Raw genomic sequence first — 20,778 nt, 5'->3', positions numbered from 1 at the left:
ATGGCCGAGCCAACATATACGATTTTCGTCCGGGTACCTATGCCCCGTGGTGATTTCGTCGATCCGCCACCGGTATGAAGCTCTTGATCCAACCAGTCAATCATAAGCCATCATGCCTATGCCCTTGCGCGCATCTGAGCAATCATGGCAGAGCTAACCATAAGCATGACAGGTAAACTGGGACTCCGTCAAAGATGAAGCATTATGGAAGATTCTCTCAGGGGCTGCAAAGAAGCAGATAGACTGTAGGTATTCACCAATCCGTGTATATTTATTGGTGCTGACCTAAACAAGGGGACGAAGTGTAGGTGTCGATCTTATCACAATTATCATACAGACAATACTCATCTGAGGTGCAGCGCCGATCGCTTCGAAGTTCCCGTCGATTTCCTCCTTCAACAAGTAGCGTACCTTACCGAACGACATGCTTCCCAGGTCCGCGCTCAAGTTCGAAAAGCTACCGCCGCCGTCCGTGGCTCAGTGCAATCGCCCGTTCCAGGCGCCGACTCCGCCGGACCCGGTCATCAACGAACACATTCAGCCTTATCCATCCGAAAAGACTCACCTATGCCGCGCGTCGAGGCAGGAAGTGGTACCGGTACTCCTCTCAACGCATCAATACGACCGGTTGTATCGCGGAATCCATCGACGAATACTACAGTCCTGAGAGATATGACCGGAGGCTCAGCTTCCCCTCGACCTGGAACAGGGTTTGCTTCGCGGACCGGCGAGCGACGTCGTCTTTCATCCTTACCAATGTCATCAGTCCCCCACAGATCACCCGATCGAGAAGCCCAGCCGGAGCCAGCGCCAGATGAACGAAGCCCGTCACCAGGCCCGGCCGAGGACAGTTCACCAACATCGTCAGAGGACGAGTCTAGCCCCGCTCAATCTCGCATCATTCGTCGGCCTCCTCGGTTTCAGCAGCCCGATGGAGGACAGTACGAGGATGACGAGGATGACGAATCAGAGCCTGCGTTTCAACCATATACATCTCCTTCCAACAAGACTTCGGCACAGGACCTCGGCTCAACGCTAAGGGGAGATGGGCGCAGCTCTGGCAAAAGGCATCACAGGCCTCACGGAAAGTCCGCCATTCATCAATCTCACACATCAGATTCGTCAGCCAGCTCTGCGGCCATGGTACAAAAACCGGATAAATCAGATAAAACGACGGAGCAGCGAACGCCCGGACCTCTCTCACCACGCCGAACTGCGGAACTCGCGGGACGTAGCCCGGGCAATCAGAGCAAGGGCTACTCCCGCGAAGGTAGCGACGGAACGCCTAGTATGGGTAGTAGTTATAGTGATCTTGATGGTAAGTTGCCTTGTTAGTCTCAGCCCGCTTGGTGTAGTTTGCTCACCACACAGTCTTAGACGCCTCAGTTACACAGTCTGCATTAGAGGAGGCATTGGCCAGTCATATGAACAGGGGCGCAGGAAGCCGCTTCAGCATCAGCCAGGCTTTTCGTAGCCGTTACAACCCTGGCCCCAATCAGTGATTGGCTTGAGGGTTTGTTTTCGAATTTGTATTGCTTGAAAATGCTCTTTTGGCATGGCGTTTGGGCATGGCAAATGCATTAATTAGGGCGTTTGGTGAGGCACATGTTTTGAATGTTTAGGATACGGTCGTACAGATATCCCACCTCAATCTTTGCTATGATAGAAACGCGGTTGAATATGGAGTATGACTAGTACTGTAGGGGTTTTTGAGTCTCGCAAAAGCTTCCAGGTCAGTGGTAGCAAGTAGTTCCTACATGCCCGAGCTGGTGATGGGAGAGTTGCTGCTCTCATACGAGGCAGACACAGTGTTGAACAAACACAAAGAAGCTGCGAGAACGAAGAAATTCCTATATTGATCATTTGTTTGCTCAAACCCTCTACAGTTCTTTCATGCAGGATATCACAGTATTAGAGCAGCATCTCCGCCGGCTGCGTGCAGCTGCCATAACCCCCTCTTCACACTTCTTCGAGTATTTAATCGCAAGCACTTACTAAATGCAACTTCCCTCCTCCCAAATTCTTTCTATCTGCCCAAGATATTGGAAAAGCATCAGCTTGACAATAATAGAACTTCGCACTTTTTAGAAGAACATTCCAACCCGACACTATGTTTTTCAGAAGTTGGTCGGGCCTCCCCAAGGATGTCTCCTTTCCGAGAGATCTCGCCGGCCTTGGGTTCGCTATCTATGACTACTTCAAGATGCATCGCTGACATGAAGCAGTTATTTTGTGAATGATGATGATGAGGTCCGATCTATTGAGGATCCGGAGTGTTACTACAAGTTCTTCAGCAGCAAGAACTCTCGCGTCAATGAGCGCCAGCGCTTCCACTTCAACAGTACGTGCCTGGTCTTGGTGGCCCCGCGTTAAGGTAGCTTTACTAATAGCAGTACTATAGTGGCTCTGGAAGATATCGTCCATGATCGCCTCGAGAAAGAAGGCCTCAAGAAATACCACCTTTTGCCCGAAAACAAACGGCAATCCCCCGTCTTCCTCACCCCCAACATTGCCAAAACTACCCGCATCGTCGTCATCCTTGGCGAACCAACTAAAGATCTGGGATGGATTGCTGGCCGCGTCTCCAATGGGCCTGGTGGCCTTGCGAAAGGAACCATGATCTCTGTTGTTCAGTCACTTGCTACCCAGGCTGCCAGCCCCAATGATCCGGAACCTCCTTGCATTGTCCTGGCCAACATGGGCCAGCGGTTCTGGTGGCCTGAAGAACAGCGTGCTATCACCATAGAAGCATCAGCTGATATTCCACTTCCCAGTTTGGTGCACTCTGGACGTCGTTTCATCAAGAAACTCAATGAGATCCCTGGAAGCGAGACACCTTTGGCGCATATGACGACTGTGCTCAACAAGGTTCTTGAAGTCAACAAGAATGCCAAGGTCGACATCGTTGCTATTGGGCAAAGCTGTGAGGTTGTCTTGCAGTTCTTTGAGAACGAGAAGCACTGGGCGCAATGGGGTGAGCGACTAGGCGGCATGCTCCTCATGGGTACTGTTTTCCCAACAGATTTGCTCGTCAATGCTGAATTCAAAGAGTTCCTAGCAAAGGTACAACCCACACCCGGTATTGGCTATAGTTCCGCAAATCACTGACTATCACAGCGCACTCGTGGCTATCTCATTTCAGAGGAACCCCTCGACACTCCCCTAGCTATGCCCGGAGGAAACCCGTCGCTCCTAATCGAGCCCCTTGGCTGCCCCTGCTTCTCTAGCGGAGAAGACCAGTTCATCGAAACCATCCTCATCAAGGCTCTCGAACCAGCCCTCGCTTACCTGCAAGAAGTGGCTCTTACTCCTAATTTTGTCAATCCTGACATGGCTGTTGCAGAGCGTCGCCCAACCGACATCACGGATGAGAAATGGAGTGAAATGCCAGAGGAGGTCAAACCAGAGGTCACCAGCATTGATCCTGAGAAGATGAAGGAAGAAATCAAGCAGATGAGACGATGGAAGAAGTTTACGGAGACTGGCGAGGCACCCGACGACGATTCTGATGACGAGGACTGAAATAATGACGGAGTTGCGTGAAGAATGGACCTCGTCGGGTCGTGCATGTGCGGGGAGAGTGCAGACAAGTACCAGGAACGGAGTTTATGATGAAAAGGGGATATCTTGTTCATTAGAAATAGACTAGAACCAATCTCAAGTCTCGAGGAGTGCTCAAAAGATGTGGCAAAATCCTTTACAGCTCCTGGTATTACCCACGTTATACAAATTTTGTTTTATATTATTTTACGCTTTGAACAGTGAGGCTATATTGGGCCCGGCTGGTGTCAGGTCCTCAATCAGTTCTCTTGTCCTCCTCACACGCTCCCGGACCACAGCTTCCTCTGCGGTCCAGCGGTCTTTAGAACTTGGTGGGTTGGCGCTCCAGAAGGAGAATACGCCCGACTTTGTAGAAGCCTTTTCTTGCTGGAGTTCTTCTTCCTTGGCAAGCTTGTTGACCATCTTACCCCAGTTGGCGAGGCCTGCGCTCAAACATTCGCGGCAGGTAGTTTTCGCGGCCTTATCAGCAGTTAGAAGATCCATGTTCCGTAGCTGCTCCTCTGAAACGTCGACACTGTCACGCGTCCACGAGAGACCGTCGTCCTTAGATGATGTGGAGAAGAGGATCTCGCCGATCCAAAGACTGAGCGAAGCTTCCTGGCAGCGCTCGTGAGGGCTGCGCCAGGGAGGCTGGGTACCATCCGGTGGTGGAGTTGGGTAATCGGCCTGGGAGAAAGTTTTGACGACTTTGTCGAACACGGAGTGAGACTTTGGCTTTAATTGGGTAGTGGGAGGAGGGTCATTAGGTAAGTAGCGGCGAGCCTTGAGAAGGGAGAGGTAAATAGGGAGAACTGCGTCGACTTTTCCGCTACGTGCTTTGAAGTTTGCCATAGCAGTGACGGCATCGAGAACATTTTGGGAGGGCAAGCCGGCCCTCTCATTGAGCACGAATGTCTTGGGGTTGTAAAGGGGTTGCGACATGTCGACTCCTTGGGTAGCCTCTGCGAGAGCCAGGTGGTATAGTGCCTCAGCGCCTTCGGACTGCTTCTTGAACTCCAGATAACTAGCGTATTCGAGTGTTGCCTCGAGCTTCTGTCGAGAAGTAAACCCCTTGGTGCCGAGGATCTTCATGTAGAAATTATCAGCACTGGGATAAGCAATTTCACAGTCCTCTTCACGAGGCGCATGAGGTTGTCCTGGAGGGATTGGCGTAGGTCTAGGGTTGGAAGGTCCAATAACAAATTCTGGTGGTGAGATGATGTTGCGAGAAAGGTCGCGGACCCATCCATCGACGTGCTCCGCGCCTTTTGCAGCCAGCATAATAGCCTCGAAGTAACCTCTCCGCCACTCCTCGCTCTTGCCGGAGATATCACAGGGGTTGAATTCCCCAGGGATCTCCGCTTCAGGATCGACCCTGTCTGTAAGTTTTGTTACACCCTGGCCGTCAACTTTGGCATCCTCCAACCTCAACACCAATCCTCGAGCCAGCTCGAACGACCAAGGCCAATTGGTCTCGCCATTCTTCGGCGCCTTGCTGTCATTTGAGTCCCTTAGGAATTTCCTTGTCATCCAACCCCATTCGTGTGGTGTCGGATATTCCTGCTCCAACCTCTCCTCATTGACAAAGAACAGAATCACGCCGAAACAGGCTAGGAGACCCCAAAATGAAGCAGTGTATCGTACCGCCAGCTTAGCTTCGTGCTTCAGCCATTGTCTTCTCTCGGTGGTAAAGGTCCTAACGCCATTGGTGGTTACTGGGATCGCAAGGAAGGGGAGGTTCGGCCTTGAGTTGGTGGTGAGTTGGGTGCAATGTGTAAATGTTCGAAGACATGGTAATCGGGTACGAAGTGTTGGTGTTCTAGGTGTTGAAACCGGGACATGACGGCCAACAAGCCGGTGACGCATGGCGCCTGCGTATTTATGGATCGCGTATTTCGCCAATTCGATACAATCGTCGCCAAATCGCTATAGTTACAGATCGTCGTCAAATGATGGTATCTCGAGTCTTTGCATGACGAGGATTTTGGTGTAGGTGATTGGAAAATTGAGCCAATTGGAGCTCCAAATTGCTGACTAAGACGTCATTCTCTGCCAAGACCTTGAAAATCTGATTGAGCACATCGTGAAGACTAAAATGTACTTGTTGGTGTGAGAGAAGCAGCCGTTCTTTTTATCACGTTACTGTGTTTAAAATGTCTTCCTTCTTATCCTCGGACACGTTCTCAAACCCAAGATTTCAGCTTTTTGCGGCTGCTGTCTTCTCAGCAGCTACTACGGCTTCATTGTTACTCGGCTATCAAGCGTTGGAACGAGAAGAGAGAGTACATGAACTCAAGAGCTCAATCCCTGCTGATGACCCTGACATTCAACCTGTACTGACCTCGAGCTTACTTCGTTAAACTGCCTTTACTGACCGATTATAGTTAAATAACTTTGGTGGCTCATCAGCGCCACCAGTTGATAAGGAGGATGCAAGGAATCAGGCTCTAGCCCGTAGGGCACAAGCTGGTGATTTTGATGAAGAGCTAATTCTGGAGCAATTGGCGAGGAACAGGGTCTTCTTGACAGATGAAGGCCTTGATAAACTACGGAACTCGTTCGTTATTGTGGTTGGCTGCGGAGGCGTTGGTTCTCACTGCACAGCAGCCCTTGCGCGTTCTGGTGTTTCGAAAATCAGGCTGATAGATTTCGATCAAGTGACTTTGAGCTCCTTGAACAGACATGCGGTCGCTACACTGGCAGATGTTGGTATTCCCAAAGTTCAATGCTTGGAGCGACGCTTGATTGCCATTGCACCGTGGATGAAATTTGATCTGCAACAGGAACAGTTTAATGAGGGTGTTGCAGAGCGCTTACTTCGACCCTGGAGCGAAGATGGGCGTGCTCCTGACTTCGTTATCGATGCCATCGACAACATCGAGACCAAGGTCTCACTTCTCGAATATTGCTACAAGAACAACCTGCCAGTCATTAGTGCCATGGGCGCAGGGTGCAAAAGCGACCCTACAAGAATCATTGTGGGAGACATTGGGGCTAGCAAGGATGACGGGCTCTCAAGGGCGACACGAAGGAAGCTGAAGTTGAAGGGTATCACAAGCGGCATCCCCGTTGTCTACTCTACGGAGACATCAGGTGCTGGTAAAGCTGAGCTACTCCCGCTACCTGAAGAGGAGTTCCAGAAAGGCTCCGTTGGCGATCTCGCTGCCATGCCCAACTTCCGTGTCCGAATTCTTCCCGTCCTCGGCACAATGCCCGCCATCTTTGGTCTTACAGTGGCAAACCATGTCATTTTGAGCATTGCAGGCTATCCTTTAGACTATGTACCTGCCAAGGGCCGTGAAAAGATGTACGAGGGCATGCTGGCAACATTGCAGAGCTATGAGGAGAAGCTGGCACGATTAGGTAATGAGGGCGATCAAATAGGCCTCAAGGTCCCCATCACTGTCGGTGACGTTGCTTTCCTTTCTGAGGAGCTCTATCAGGGCCGAAGTGCCATTACTGGCATCCCCACGAAGCTGGTCCTTATCCGGTGGCAGAAGCCCAGCGGCTGCAGTATCACGACCTTGGGCGAGGGCAAGAACATCCAGAAGTGTTCTACAGTGAAGCTTCACGACCTCGTGTTAATGACCAAGGATGAAGCCACTCGACATGAGAAGGATATCTTCAAGGGTGGAAAAGCTCTTGAAGATGTATATGATCCTGAGACAATTGCGCGGGTTGAGGAGAAGAGAAAGACAGCTGAAAAGTACGAGGCATTTCGTTGATGGAAAAGGGGGACTGGCTGTGGGGTGTATATCTGGTAGACCTGGATAGAAGACAACTAGAGGTGTACGATCACATCGAATGTTCCTCCTGGGCGTGCAGGGGGTTCAGTACTGTACGTTTTACGAATTGTAGATGAAGAATTCACGACTTCCTTTGCCCTAAGCGCAAATGGCAAACTTCGCATGCGCAATATCCAACAATGTGCTTAAAACCCGAGGGACAACCCCTTTTCAAGTCAAATGATCTGATCGGTGTTTACGACAAGTTCCTGTGTCCATGTATGAATACAACCCAAGTCTACGGTGTGTTCATTTACCAATTTTTCTTCATCAGGCTCAATATCGAGAATACCAGACCCTCATTCAACCTGGGTAATCAGGCATACAGGTAGGCTCAAGTTCTAATGATAGAGTGCTGTGTCTCATGCCCAAAGGGCTTCGATCTAAACTCAAAGACGACTACTGTCACTGCTGGTCCAAGGTTGCTGTGATGGACAACGTGTGGTCGATCACATTTTGTCATTGCCCTGCCTTGGGAGGATCAATGAGATAAGCCATAGCACAACCATCTTTCATGATGATCCAATTACCTGACGCCAAGTCAAACATATTGCGTGTTTCTAAGAGTCTCTGACGTCGACATGGCTAGTATCGGGTATCAAAGTCTTGAGCATGTCATGTCTGCGTGATGCTATCTCAAAAGTGATTTTTCGCTGAATGCATATTTAGCAGCCCTTCCAGCATCATTGATCATTCGGGCTGACCTTGTAATATCGGTGTAAGAGTTGTTTTTAGGCCTCAAGTCTCTAGGCATGTCAGCCTTGACTAGCTTCACTTCCCATGTGCAGGATTGTGCCCATGGCGTAGGATTCAATGGCGCGCAAGTAGTTTCATGCGACCACGCAACGCAACATCGATGTGTTACTCAAGCGTTGCACATTGATAGAGTTGGCTCACGTACCATTATCACACAGTCGCTTAGTCGCAATTGGCATTGCGCGCTGTGACTCTGACATTTTGCAGCCATTGGATCCCAGGCCGAAACTGCGTCTGTTTGCCTTGAAGTCAATACGCCTGAGAACGCCCGCTCATGCCATCCTCGTCACCGTCGCAGCATTTACACTTTCACATCGGTTGATGACTGCAGAACCAACATTGACATGGATAAAAAATGCAAACTGAACTCTACCAACACTTTCATCGTCGGCCTAACTCAAGGTACCAACAGCAATGGGTATTCTCGTTGCGCTGTTTACTCATTCCTCAATGTAATTTCGAAGTCTCCATGATAGGCGCAAAGAGCCCCCACGATGCATTTGCCTTGTAAGGCTTCCCAACCCTGGTTCGATTCCCGGCAGGCAAAATGTAGGCAGGCTCGCTGCATAATTGCCTCAAGATACAACGATTTTCAAGCGTTGGGTTGGTGTTGGGTCTCTTATGCAGGGATCGAGAAAGCTCTAGAGTCTCAGAAGTTGTGATATTGAGGTAGTTTGTTTGCAGACCGCTCTGGTAGCCATCTATGAGCGTGTAAGCGGCTTCAAGTAGACCAATGGCAACGACAACATGATGGGCAAACTAATGCCTGTTGCCGTCCAGGCGGTTCCAGATTATCCAATTGTCTCGTGATTGAGGGACTCTTTACACAAGGCGGTGGAACTGCAGCTGTCAAAAAGCAAATTTTGCGTAACTCGACCACTCGGCTAGTGTTCGGCGAGAGAGAAATGTGAACGCTCACAGAGAAAACAAGATATATCGCATATTTTTTTTTACGTCGATTAAACGCCCGTTTCAGATGCAGGCTCAAAAAGCAGCCCAAGCAGTCGCCTTATTAGAAATGTGTAGAGATGGTGTTTGAAAGTGCTATTAGATGTGATTAACAGACGGCAGGGAACCGACAGGACGGGAACGGAAGGCTGAGCAATAATGCACGGGGTAAGAAAAGTGCACGAAGAGGTATCTGAATCGGGAAGTGAATAGAGAAGCACCAAGACAAACATGTGTTGGGTTGCGAGATGAAAATGCAGGATCTCACGACTTCACCCTCACAGGGCGAGTAAGGAAAACCGTGTAAAAACGTTACACACTTCCCGTATCTCGGGAGCGATCAGGAATCAGACTTATTCAGGAGGAGAGAAGAGAGAAGCGGGAGTCGTGACATCTTAAGAGAGAGCGTGAATCATAATGGTGTCCATAAGCTGGTAGTACAATGTATGGGACTGTGCAAGGAATGTCGCCGAGAGGCTGAAGATATATGGAACTGCAGCAGGCTGTTGTGATAGACCTCATCACTTGCAGTTGAGGCCCGATATGCAGTTCCCCAGCATTATGGGCTGAGGTTTACATGGCCCGTCATTTGTGTAACCTTAGGGCGGAAGCACAGAGTATCTCATCCAAGGTTGTCACAAGACAACGAACAGCACTGGTGCTCACATAAACATGTCGTGCAAGAATAAAATTTTCTCAAGTACATGACGTGTGTGACTTGGTACTGCAGTCCAATGCCAACAATTCACACTCTCGGATTTCGCAGCCAAGTACTGCATGATGGTGTTGAAGTTCTTGATCGTCACCAGATCCTGAACGGCAGCATGACTAAAGCATCCGACCGAAGGCTTGATCATGCCTGCACTTCGTCTTTCAGCTCCTTGAGCCATGTTGCCTCGTTCGGTTTCACCGATGTGACGGGCGCGCAAACACGCTCTCTCTGGGCTTATAATGTCAGCTGGAAACATTCTTTGTAACAGTGTCGCCTGGTGCATGTCGTATTTCAGGGCCATCAACTTAGTCCTTTGTCGTGTGCATCGTGCACACTATGTCACCAAGGAGCATGTGTGCTACGATAGACACGAACTCTTCAGTTGAGCCTCAACATACCAGACTGCGAACCGGCGTCAAGGCACCAAGTAAGGCGTCTGTCTCGGGACCTGCGTCTAGCACAGCCAATGACGATCCTTCTGAAACCTGTCTATCATTAATACCAAACAGCGCCCTGACTTCCTATTGCAGTGAAGGCAGCTGGAACTTTAGAACACCTGCAACAAACCACAACCAACGAATGCATATTTGGCGCCCTTGATTGTGTAGCTGAAAAGGTCATCACCAACATATGACCTTTCGTTTCCTCATGGTGACGGAAAGGGCTGTATATAATAGCGAATTGGGGCTCTGCTGCCTACATTCCACAAGCCTGCACAAGGGTTGCCTTGCAAGCTATCTACAGTAGGTCTTACTTACTGATTGGGGAGATTGATGGCGCTGGCGCGTATTGGTGACTGATTGGGTGCCTCGCATGCGGGGGATGACTCCAACAGCCTTGTGAAGTTGTGAGATTACTGTGCCAACTGCAGAATGGTATGATCGACAGTCATTGGGCCATCGGGACATGGGGTCGCTGCTTCGTAGGAGGACAGATAAGCTTTCTAGAATAGGACTTTTCATCTGGAAGCTCGTGGCTGTGCCCGCGTGCCTTTCGCGCGAGAGCCACGTTATCTGGGATGTGAATCCTTCCACAGCTAGGGTAGCTAGGTAGTCTCCGGAACGTGGGGAGACACTAGGTACCGGCTAGATATCCATGGATGGATGACGGAGGAGGACCCGACGCCCCGGTATACCTCACCTCAATTCAACAACCATATCGGTAATCAGCAATGTCAACCATACCCTGTACCTACCTGTTGGGTTGATATGTATGTCATCATGATTTGTGATGATGAGTTGTTGATGGCGAATTGTTGACGATGCCAGTTGTCCAAAGTGGCGTTGTCTCAACATTATTATACGGCCCAATGCATATATTCCACGCATTCGCGTCAAATCGTCAACACACAACCACCGAGACCACACCTATAGATGCGTTGCTCCGTGGGAGGCCTGAATTTAAAAACCGCCCCGTTCTCACTTTTCTCCCCTCAAAAGGACAAGACAAATCTCAATTGCTTTTGCTTCTACTTCAACCATTCGAGCCTGAGGATCGTGATAGCACGCGACAGCACTTCTGCCTGCGCCCCGGCCAGTCGACTCATCCCCGTGTCTACCTAAAGGAGGCAATATTTTTACTCCCAACTTCGCCTTTCCTGAGAACTTTTGTGAGGGCCGAATAGGCACCTGGCGGCCGCCTGGAAGACCCTCGCTTGAGGGTCTATTGGCCATGCATCAAAAGTTGGTCCTCTCTGTCAAGACCTGGATGCCAGCATGATGCTTGTGCCGATTTCCTTGATGCGAGAATTTTGATGATAGATGATAGGTATTCAATATCATCGTTGGCACCCAACGAGCTCCGAGAACATTGGTTTAGCTCTGGGGTTGGTTCACCCCTTGTTTTCCATCACTGGGAAAAGGGGTAAACTCGCCCAATCTGTCTGGATCAGTGACATCCAATATTGGACTCAACGGAGCTGAATGATAGATTTAGCTTCTCACCAAGCCTCACGGTATAGGATCTACGCCGTGAATGAGTCATGTGCTGATGAGTCTGGTGAGTATCACCTTTCGTCCTTCAGCCTTGGTTTCTGGCTCAGCGAAGCCTCGTGAATTGTTTGAGCTGGAAGACTTATGAAGCATAGGCTCTGGTGGTCGCAGACATGGACAGGCTTTCATCTGAGCCACAAGCTTACGAAGGAGTACGCTTAAGAGAGACCTCAGATCGTACTCTGTAGAGCTGCCATCCAGTCATTCCGCGATGAAGTTGGATGTTAGAACTGTAAATAGGACTTAGTCAGCGGTGGCTTCTTAGTAGATCTTACTCTGTATAAGTGCCTGAGATCCTATGGGCGAACCGTGGCCGCATGGTTGAATAAATATTCAGAGGAGGCTGATTTTCAAACCCCCTCCGAAACACCGATGACAGGGCTCGATATTTCATGGTACACTATCCGGGCGTGACCGGGAGGCATGCACTAATCGATTGGCCGAGTGGTTCGCGCACCTGTGATGGACAATATATATCAGAGTTGCTTTTCTTCGAGTTATATGTTTTAATATTCAAAGATTTAGCTGCCACAATTGTGTCGTTTTACCGGGGCCCTTTTTTATACCACCACTCATTTATCGCCCTTCCGACGTCCTTGACGAAAGTAGTTTACTACTTTCGTCGTTGCATGGTTCTTACATTATCGCTGGCCAGTGGCACGTTCCCACGGAGCTAACCGCTTTGCCCAATTATGCCTGTTTTGCAGTCCGAAGATTGATATACATATATACGTTATTGTGTTACGAAAACGCAGCAACTTGGCTGTGTTTTTGAAGGTCTACGAGGTAGGTTAGCTATTGCAAATGAACGCGACAAGCTAGGATTCTTTGATGAGGGGCATTGGATACTAATGGTGCCGCAGAGCCTCAACGAGGCAACCGAAACGGGCGAACCAGGCAGCCTTGATTGAGCCCACCATCATCATCGATATCACAAAATTTCGAATTGCTGTTTGCATTCGTTCGCAAAGGAAAAACGCCTCCACCATCTCGGATTGAAAATATCAGCAGGTAAGATAATGAACCCAGCCTTTTATCCGATACTCTCACCCGTCGACTTCCCTTTATATTTTTGCGAACCATCAACCCAGCTCGCCACGAGAATTGTGGCTGCTTGGTTAACCCCCCCCTAATGCCGCCAAACATGGAACCCCAGCCACCCCCCCAATGGCGATGCTTGTCATGCCTGGAACCTTGGTGGATATACGTCAGGCAGCCCTGAACACATTCGTACCGCGCGCCACTTTCTTGCTTCCACTTATTGCCCTGTCTTGTCTTGTCTGGCTCTTACATGCGCTGTATCCCTTGAGGATCTTTGGCTTCTCCTTCTCTCCCGTCCTTCTCTGTTACAATCACAGCATAGCTATGGTTGACCGAATTCTGTACTGCAGGATTCTCTTCATTTGACAGTTGCTCACGATCTTCTCTAGCTCTCTCTCTCTGTCTCTCTCCCTCCCTCACTTACAGGCACGCGCCGGTTGGGCTCGGCACGGTCTCCCATGCTTTGTCATAGCCTAACATGGCAGGCATTACGGACAAATGGGTCCGACATCTGAGGACTCGCGATCGCCAGGACAAGGCAGAGTCACACTCTTTTACGTGCGATATCTGCGGCGACGAAATCAAGACGTTAGAAACTTGGCTCGATCACGTCAAATCCGATCAGGAGCATCAGGAAAAGTGGCCGACGCTGGAAGCAGCGCAACTATCATACGTTCATAAGGGGTCAGTTCACTCCCCAGCTCGGTTGTACCGGACCTGCATTGCTAGCAATATACATACTCATTCATCTTCTCCTTGCAGATCCAATAGACAGAATAGTCAGGACTCCAATAGCAGGAAACGGCGTGCAGACACCACCAGTGGGACCGTAGGGGACCAGACCACAACGGGCACTGCAGTCGATCAAGACCGAGATGCCGATGGCCACCAGGCAAAGCGTCGGTCGCCTGAGCCGAGCACTCCAGGCCGTAGCCGTGCCCGTAATGACCACCGGAACGACTACGGGGGTCGGCCCCACCAGAACACATCAGGCCGCCAGCTCTGGACCTCCGATGATGGTGTTCAGCAAAAGTCACAGGGCCAGGGGCGAGCTGTCTCCCTTGGTTCGCCCAGGCAGGGACCTACCAAGGCAAACAGACCTACACAGCCAGCCGCACAACAGGTCAACCGTCCTTCACCCAATGATGATGAGTCCACCTCCAAGATGATGCGCCAGCCAGAGACAAGACCCATATCACAAGACCAGCTTGTCGCAGAGGTCAAAGGCATCTACGCAGGATTGGTCATGGTTGAGACAAAGTGCATCGAAGTTGACAATGCCCAATCGTCCAACACTGATGCCAATTCAAAGCTCAACAACGAACAATGGCAGGCTTTGATTGCACTTCACCGGACACTCCTCCATGAGCATCATGACTTCTTTCTTGCAAGTCAACACCCCTCTGCCAGCCCTGCTCTGCGAAGGCTAGCGTCCAAGTATGCTATGCCTGCTCGCATGTGGCGACACGGCATCCACTCGTTTCTTGAGCTTCTCAGACATCGCCTCCCTGCCTCTCTAGAGCACATGCTCACTTTTTTGTACTTGGCTTATAGTATGATGGCCTTGCTATACGAAACTGTGCCTGCTTTTGAGGACACGTGGATCGAGTGTCTTGGAGACCTTGGTAGATATCGCATGGCCATCGAGGATGATGATATCAGAGACCGTGAGGTGTGGACTGGCGTAAGTCGTCACTGGTACAGTAAAGCATCTGATAAGTCCCCTACTACAGGTAGACTTTATCACCACCTGGCCATTTTGGCCCGTCCAAATGCTCTGCAGCAGCTGTACTACTACACCAAGTCCCTCTGTGTTCCCATTCCTTTTTCAAGCGCACGAGAGAGTATAATGACGTTGTTTGATCCTGTGCTGAACAACAATACGGCCCGTCTTGCCCCCGTTGATGCTGCGTATGTGCGTGCTCATGCCATTCTCTTTTCTGGGAAGTCCCAGGACCAGCTTGAAGAGTCTATAGAGAGCTTCATTGATCAGCTGGATAGTCATATTGGTCGGTCGCCTAAGCGATGGCTGGAATCAGGGTCAGTTGGCGTTGAGAAGTCTTCCGAACTAAACTAACTCCAGCAGATACCACATTGCCATTTCTCAGTCCTGTTCTCTACTCGGATACGGCGCTGAGTCCAATGTTCTTATGCGGGCCATGTCAAAGAAGCCCGAGGAGACTGACGTCGCCATGGATGGGAACACAATTTCCGAGGCCACCCCTGACGAGACATTCAAGCTTGCGCTTGACTTTGCAACCCGGACGATTTCGCGAGTTCTTTATCGCTGGGGAGACACCAATACGTTGCCTTTCGTGCATTCCATCCTGGTCTTCATGAACCACATGACACAGTATCCAGCGGCTATTTCCCATTTGGAGGACGCGTATCCCTGGAAACTAACTTCCATTATGCTGAACACCCTCTTGCTTTCCTGCGAGGCTGGGTATGAGATCCGTGGCCAATTCCGCCTGCCGGAAAAGGACCAGCTCCCGCATCCGTTGCCCGAGGACTTTGCCATGCGAGGCCTGGTCTACGCCGAGGACTATTTCCCCAACGGGTGGTTCAGTAATGACAAGATAGACGAAGATGAGAAGTATTTTGAGTTGCCGTCTGTTTCAGAAGAGCGCAAGAACCGCATCCTGTCTCTTGGATACAGGATTGCATCCTCAGGTAACTGGCTTCTCTGGAATGAAGACATCCGCCAATTCGAGGTTCCAGAAAAGTATAACGTCAAGATAAACCTGGACAACGGGCTAAAGGACAACGCCGAGTAACAGGACACGCCTATATGAGCTCAATGTCTAGCTTATCTGGCAGGGCACTTCCATGCACGCATATTGGTAAGCCAACAATGTTGGCATGGAAGTGTCCTGCTAGAACAGTTGAGAGATGCCATGCCAGGTATTTTACTGTGTCTCCTGACTGCTAGAGACAAGCATCGAGACCCTGGATAGATATTGGTCCATCTTCCACTATACTCCAAGGAGCCAGGCCTACCGGCGCCAACATGGATGTCTCAGTTCATGCCATACCAAGTGGGACCTCCTTCTATGGGACCAGCCAGAACATTGGCTTGGACATGGACCTACCCACCCTCTACACGGATGGATATCATCTTTCAACAACATATCTTACCAGTTCTATCAACGTATCGAATTCAACATGTTTATTGGTCAAATCTTGGATATCTGGAGGACTTTGTGATTATTTGACATGCGACTTGACCCCGGAGTAGTTATTTCGGGTGTTCAAAAGGGACGAGAACTAAATGTCAGCATGACGTTTGCGCTCCTTGCGCCGACCCCGTATATATCCAAATGGATAGGATACCCGGTCAACTGGTTGCGCCCAAGAAATTGCCCATCAAGACACTAACACTATTTCTTTGCGCAAACTGCCTCTCTTACGTTTCAGGGATTCTGTCCAAGTGAGCTTGCACCCAAGTCGCTCTTTTAGTTCACTGACATTTCCTGTCGTTCTTTCTGAGTGTTGTTGGTATTCCTTATCGCCATTTTAATTTTCTTCTTTGTATGTACTTGTTGCTCCTGTTTTAGCGCTATGAGTGGGTTATCCAGATTGTACGTTGAACCTATCTAGCGTGTACATATTGTGTATTTCTTTTATTGTCTTTGATGTCGCTTTACATACGCAGCGAAAATGGGTGGCAGTTTGTGTACTATTCGGGTGTTAGGGGATTATTAGAAAGAAGCAGACGAAAGGATGGGAGCTATGGATAGATACCTAACCTAGTAGAATGATACATGTTAATTGGTCAATTGACCTATAATTAAAACAATCAAGGCTGGCAATTGCTTTGCTGCCATCAACATCACATCACATCACAGAGCGTCAAAAAGAGCGGGAAGTGGAGTTTCGGCGCTTCCCGCCCCCATATTTGGACACTTGCATTAGGCGTACCAAACTGTCGGGTCAATTTGGGGGCCAAAAAATGCGACACTTGGCCAACATTTCAGGCCATCCATCTGCAGGCAGGATAACGTACCCAGAAAAAAAAAAGTACTGGGATCATACGCATTGGCAGTCGAAATATGTTTGATTTTCATGACGCATAAAATTTGGCTGCAAATTCATAGTCTACTGTCGCCGATGGTGCGGAATGGCTAGAAACGCGGCCATGGCATGATTTTGACGTTGCTAGTTTGTAGCTTGCATGGCGTAGGATTTTTAGGTGCGACGAATCGGGTAAATGGGAGGCCAGACAGCGTCATGCACTTGTTGATGGGCTGTCTAATGCGTGTCCAGTCACAGTTTGAGATGCGCTGAAACGTGTAGGAGGGGCTGGTAGCTTGCTTTGGGTGGCATTGGGCATCATTGCGGGATATACGGACGGGCCAGTCGAATGAATGCTTGCGAACCTACAAAGACTCCAATCAAGACTAGATGTTATCAGATTTGTTTGATATTAAAAGGTGTCGGGTACGAGGGTGTCAAAAGCAAATGTCTCGGCCCGACCAATTTGGACCAATAGGACCCTGACTAGACCAGATATCGACTCAGAGTTTTGAGGCCACGAATCAGGTTCATACTTGTATCTTACAAAATTTGAGAGCATGAAGTAACGTGGGACGATTTGACGCGGCAATGTTGTAACGCAGTGAAGACACCTGTGGTACCGGCAGTTGAGGCACGATTCTTCCACATCCTGACGCTATTCGCTTTGACGGAGTATCAACGGTATGAAATTACGTAGGTGATACAGTGTTTGATGTCTACAAATGTAATTAGCTCTATGCCATTGTTCTAGCCTTCCCATAGTGATAGGTACCTAGAGGTAGGTAATTCCGCACTGAAGGGTATTGTGACTTGAGAAAGAGGTGAAGGCATCTCCAAAATGGGGTGTTTAGAGTTTCCCAGAGAATCTGCTCTGTGGCCAGGTCAACTTCAGCCACACGGCGTCTTTCCCAAATGTGAAGCAAGTGTATTCGCAAAATCAAGGCAAGAGAAAGAGATCAGAGGGTTTGGGATCGAACTTCAGCGAGGTCAGCGGCAGCCAATCAGGTCAATCGGATTTACGGATCGGGTTGCTCTCCTGTTGTGCTGTGAACTGCCCAACCCTCTCTGATTGGCCAGATTAGCGCACTGCATAGTTCGACTACCACCTTCAATCGAATAAAACACGGCTCTTAGATCTATTTTGCGGGATATTGAATTGGCCTATCAAATGGAACCGAATTTGGCAAAGCTGGAATGCTTGTTGTGACCAATCTGTGCTTTGTACAACAACTTCGCTCGAGGTGGCCCCAGAATGCAGTCGTAAAATATCCTCCGTATGAAGATAAAAGAAAATCTCCTGTTTTGGCAACAAAGATAGTTTCAAGAAGATACCAATCAGAAGATATAGTAGAGAATCATAGGATCAAGCTGGGCAGAGGCATTTGCCTCGTCTGGGACGACCTGTCAGGAGCAGGGCCTTGTAGATGTTGCTTCAAGATATCCTAACATTTTCTCGAGAACTCGATTGTAAGAATATTAGAAATACACAAGATACCTCTACTAGGACGTTATGAACTAGAAGTGGAGAGACTCTTGCTCGTGATGTGATATGAAACGAAGAAAGAGTATCCAGTCATTACATTGACTTTATATACAAAAAAGGTAGAGATACAGTGAACAGGCTCAACCAGAAAAACATTCCAACTCATACATGCCAGAACCAAGATTGAGACAGCTATGTGGTATGTTATGATGCTTCTCAGTACATGTGCTGCTTAATTACAACATCAATATAATCGTTATGTCACACCTCCATAGAGGTGAAGTGGAAGCTATATCGGACCCATCATTTGAGCGAGGTTGGCCGTTACGTTCGGAAGATGGACCATCTGTGTCCTTGGTCGGGTGGCCATGCACCCGATGCCATGTAATTCTACAGATCTTCTAGAATCATTCTAGAAGAATTCTAGAGCCATTGCTAGTCTCATGCCGTGATACCTTGATTCTGCAGTCGCCTTGATCCCTCAGGTATTCGGAACCCGGAAGACCTCGTGCTTTCCACGAGTCGCAACGTAATGCCCGAGGTTCGATTCCGTAGCAGCCGTCTCTGCTTCCGAGGTTGAGTGCCGATATTGTGAAAGTCTCCGAGTTGCCAGGTCATCGCCAGATACCTAACTTCGCCGAACTCTTTGACAAGATGGCATGACCCATGCTGTATAGACGAGGCAGAGAAAAAAGGCAACCGCTAATTTACGCGGAACAGGCTCCAGTACCCGCCGAGTATCCATGCGGATGCAGTAGCGATTAGGCATGTGATTGATTCCTAAGAAGGCTTGTAAATGGCGGTGGAGATTACGTTTATAGAGAGGCTGAGGATGTTTCTAGGACCTCGAGAGCGGTCATGTTGTCCGAGTATTACGTGTGAATGAATCGGTTGCACAAAAGGCATTGTAAATTGAATTTACAATGGAAGCCCGTATAAGTGATAGTGTAGTCCTAACACGCCCCCAAATGGTTAAATGCGGGGATTGCTCCATTTGGGGCCTCCCTGTAAGATCAAGATTACTGAAACGAACTGGACTGCACTCAGCGCTTGAGCTCGTGGATTTGAGGCCTGTCAATACAACATAACGGGTGTTGCTTAAAATGTCTGAGGCCGCCTGCATTTGAGGATCTGGCGTTCCAATGCCGGTCAAGGCAATACAATACATATGTACATGGGTACGTGTCAGCGTAGCACCCAAAGGCAACCGAAACCTACAGCATCCATTAAACCATCTTATAAGGATGCAGTGTAACTGGCCTGGCCTAATCCAAGGCCGGCTCGTGCCGCGTGACAATGCACTAAACGCACAGGAAGTCAATGCAGCTATTGAATTGGACGGACGAGGTTTCATCTACACCGCGAAGCCTCATTAGGCGCCGTCTCACAAGATCCTCGTAATCGGTGCTCGAGGGTACAGTAGTATCGAAGCACTACAGTAGCAGGCTTCACATGACTACCTATGTATCGCTGATCTGTATCTGTATCTGTGCTCGGCAGCCTCATTTCTTGAACTCGGTCAAGACTGGAGGTCGAATGGGCAAGCTTCAACTCTGCCTTTTCGAAACCGGGTGATATCAGATGCGAATGCTTCGATCATCATGAGCCAAGTATTGCCCTTTGCGTGGGGGATGGAACACTCCTTGTCGCCTTATATCTTTTGGTTCGCCCAAATGCGGCTCCGCTCTCTGACATCAACACAGCAGCCAATAGCCAACAGCCAACAGCTAACAACCAGCACAATGAGGGGTAAAGCAAGGGAGGGTAGCTTCTCACTCACAGTCACACTCTCATTCTCATTCTGACTGAATGCGACTGCGACTGCGACGGTCACTGTTACACTCCAACGTCTTTTTACCCGTGAAACGAAAGATGGTTCATGCAGTTTCCCGGCGCTTGTGCCTGTATCACCTCCCGTGAATCCCCATCAATTATCGTGCGCAGTTGTACAAGGAAAATTGAGTCTCCTCGCCTGTTCTCGTCGGACCACACACGCTCACTACCTAGGTAACGCACGCACGCACCCAGAAACCAGTTATCTCTTCGAATTAGGCGAATTCGTCGGTGAACAAGCTCCGATACTGAATTGACACGATATGAATCGTCCATCGTTCTGCAAACGTCGTGGATCTGCGGCTGAGATGCATACGCACACACAGTGGCTCTCTCTAAGGCGGGCGCCTTGTTTTCTTTTCTCACCTCCCTTCTCGGGTCCATACCACTCACTCGCCTCGTCCGAGCAGTGCATCTAGAGCAAGCAAGGACTTGCACTTTGGAGCACTTGTATGGACATTGTTCGCCCTTTTTATCTTGAGGCACATCCGATGCCTGCAGAGCCGCATGGACACACGCAGGCCACAACCACCATCAAGAGCAATCACCTACCGAGAACAGCGAAAGGCAACAAGTTGCCTTCCTGTCAATCATCAGGTCCTACGTCATTGCACTCCTCAACAGATGCTCTTGTCTCCAGCTCCATGCACGAGGCAGAAAGGAGCATGGCAT

General features: G+C 49.4%; 5 protein-coding genes across 5 annotated transcripts; 4 read left to right on the top strand and 1 right to left on the bottom strand.

Annotated features, from left to right (window-relative positions):
• On the top strand, positions 1 to 1,502 carry FMAN_03119 (uncharacterized protein; the record flags this gene model as incomplete). The annotated part of the gene is made up of 5 exons (XM_041831895.1): positions 1 to 72; positions 173 to 245; positions 295 to 304; positions 360 to 1,318; positions 1,378 to 1,502. The coding sequence occupies 5 exons, from the start codon at positions 1 to 3 to the stop codon at positions 1,500 to 1,502; spliced, it is 1,239 nt and encodes a 412-aa protein (XP_041682413.1).
• A 608-nt stretch (positions 1,503 to 2,110) lies between these two features.
• Positions 2,111 to 3,522, top strand: FMAN_03118 (uncharacterized protein; the record flags this gene model as incomplete). The annotated part of the gene is made up of 4 exons (XM_041831894.1): positions 2,111 to 2,178; positions 2,226 to 2,341; positions 2,402 to 3,063; positions 3,118 to 3,522. The coding sequence occupies 4 exons, from the start codon at positions 2,111 to 2,113 to the stop codon at positions 3,520 to 3,522; spliced, it is 1,251 nt and encodes a 416-aa protein (XP_041682412.1).
• Positions 3,523 to 3,747: 225 nt separating this feature from the next.
• Positions 3,748 to 5,406, bottom strand: FMAN_03117 (uncharacterized protein; the record flags this gene model as incomplete). Its single annotated transcript, XM_041831893.1, has 1 exon — positions 3,748 to 5,406. The coding sequence occupies one exon, from the start codon at positions 5,404 to 5,406 to the stop codon at positions 3,748 to 3,750; it is 1,659 nt and encodes a 552-aa protein (XP_041682411.1).
• A 287-nt stretch (positions 5,407 to 5,693) lies between these two features.
• On the top strand, positions 5,694 to 7,265 carry FMAN_03116 (uncharacterized protein; the record flags this gene model as incomplete). Its single annotated transcript, XM_041831892.1, has 2 exons — positions 5,694 to 5,873; positions 5,925 to 7,265. The coding sequence occupies 2 exons, from the start codon at positions 5,694 to 5,696 to the stop codon at positions 7,263 to 7,265; spliced, it is 1,521 nt and encodes a 506-aa protein (XP_041682410.1).
• Positions 7,266 to 13,251: 5,986 nt separating this feature from the next.
• FMAN_03115 (uncharacterized protein) lies at positions 13,252 to 15,550 on the top strand (the record flags this gene model as incomplete). The annotated part of the gene is made up of 3 exons (XM_041831891.1): positions 13,252 to 13,457; positions 13,572 to 14,813; positions 14,860 to 15,550. The coding sequence occupies 3 exons, from the start codon at positions 13,252 to 13,254 to the stop codon at positions 15,548 to 15,550; spliced, it is 2,139 nt and encodes a 712-aa protein (XP_041682409.1).
• Between the last annotated feature and the right edge of the window lie 5,228 nt (positions 15,551 to 20,778).

Source organism: Fusarium mangiferae (assembly GCF_900044065.1).
Source record: "Fusarium mangiferae strain MRC7560 genome assembly, contig: FMAN_scaffold006, whole genome shotgun sequence".
NCBI classification, from domain to species: Eukaryota; Fungi; Ascomycota; class Sordariomycetes; order Hypocreales; family Nectriaceae; genus Fusarium; species Fusarium mangiferae.
The sequence above is the reverse complement of the archived record's forward strand: the minus strand, read 5'-3'. Positions and strand labels throughout refer to the sequence as shown.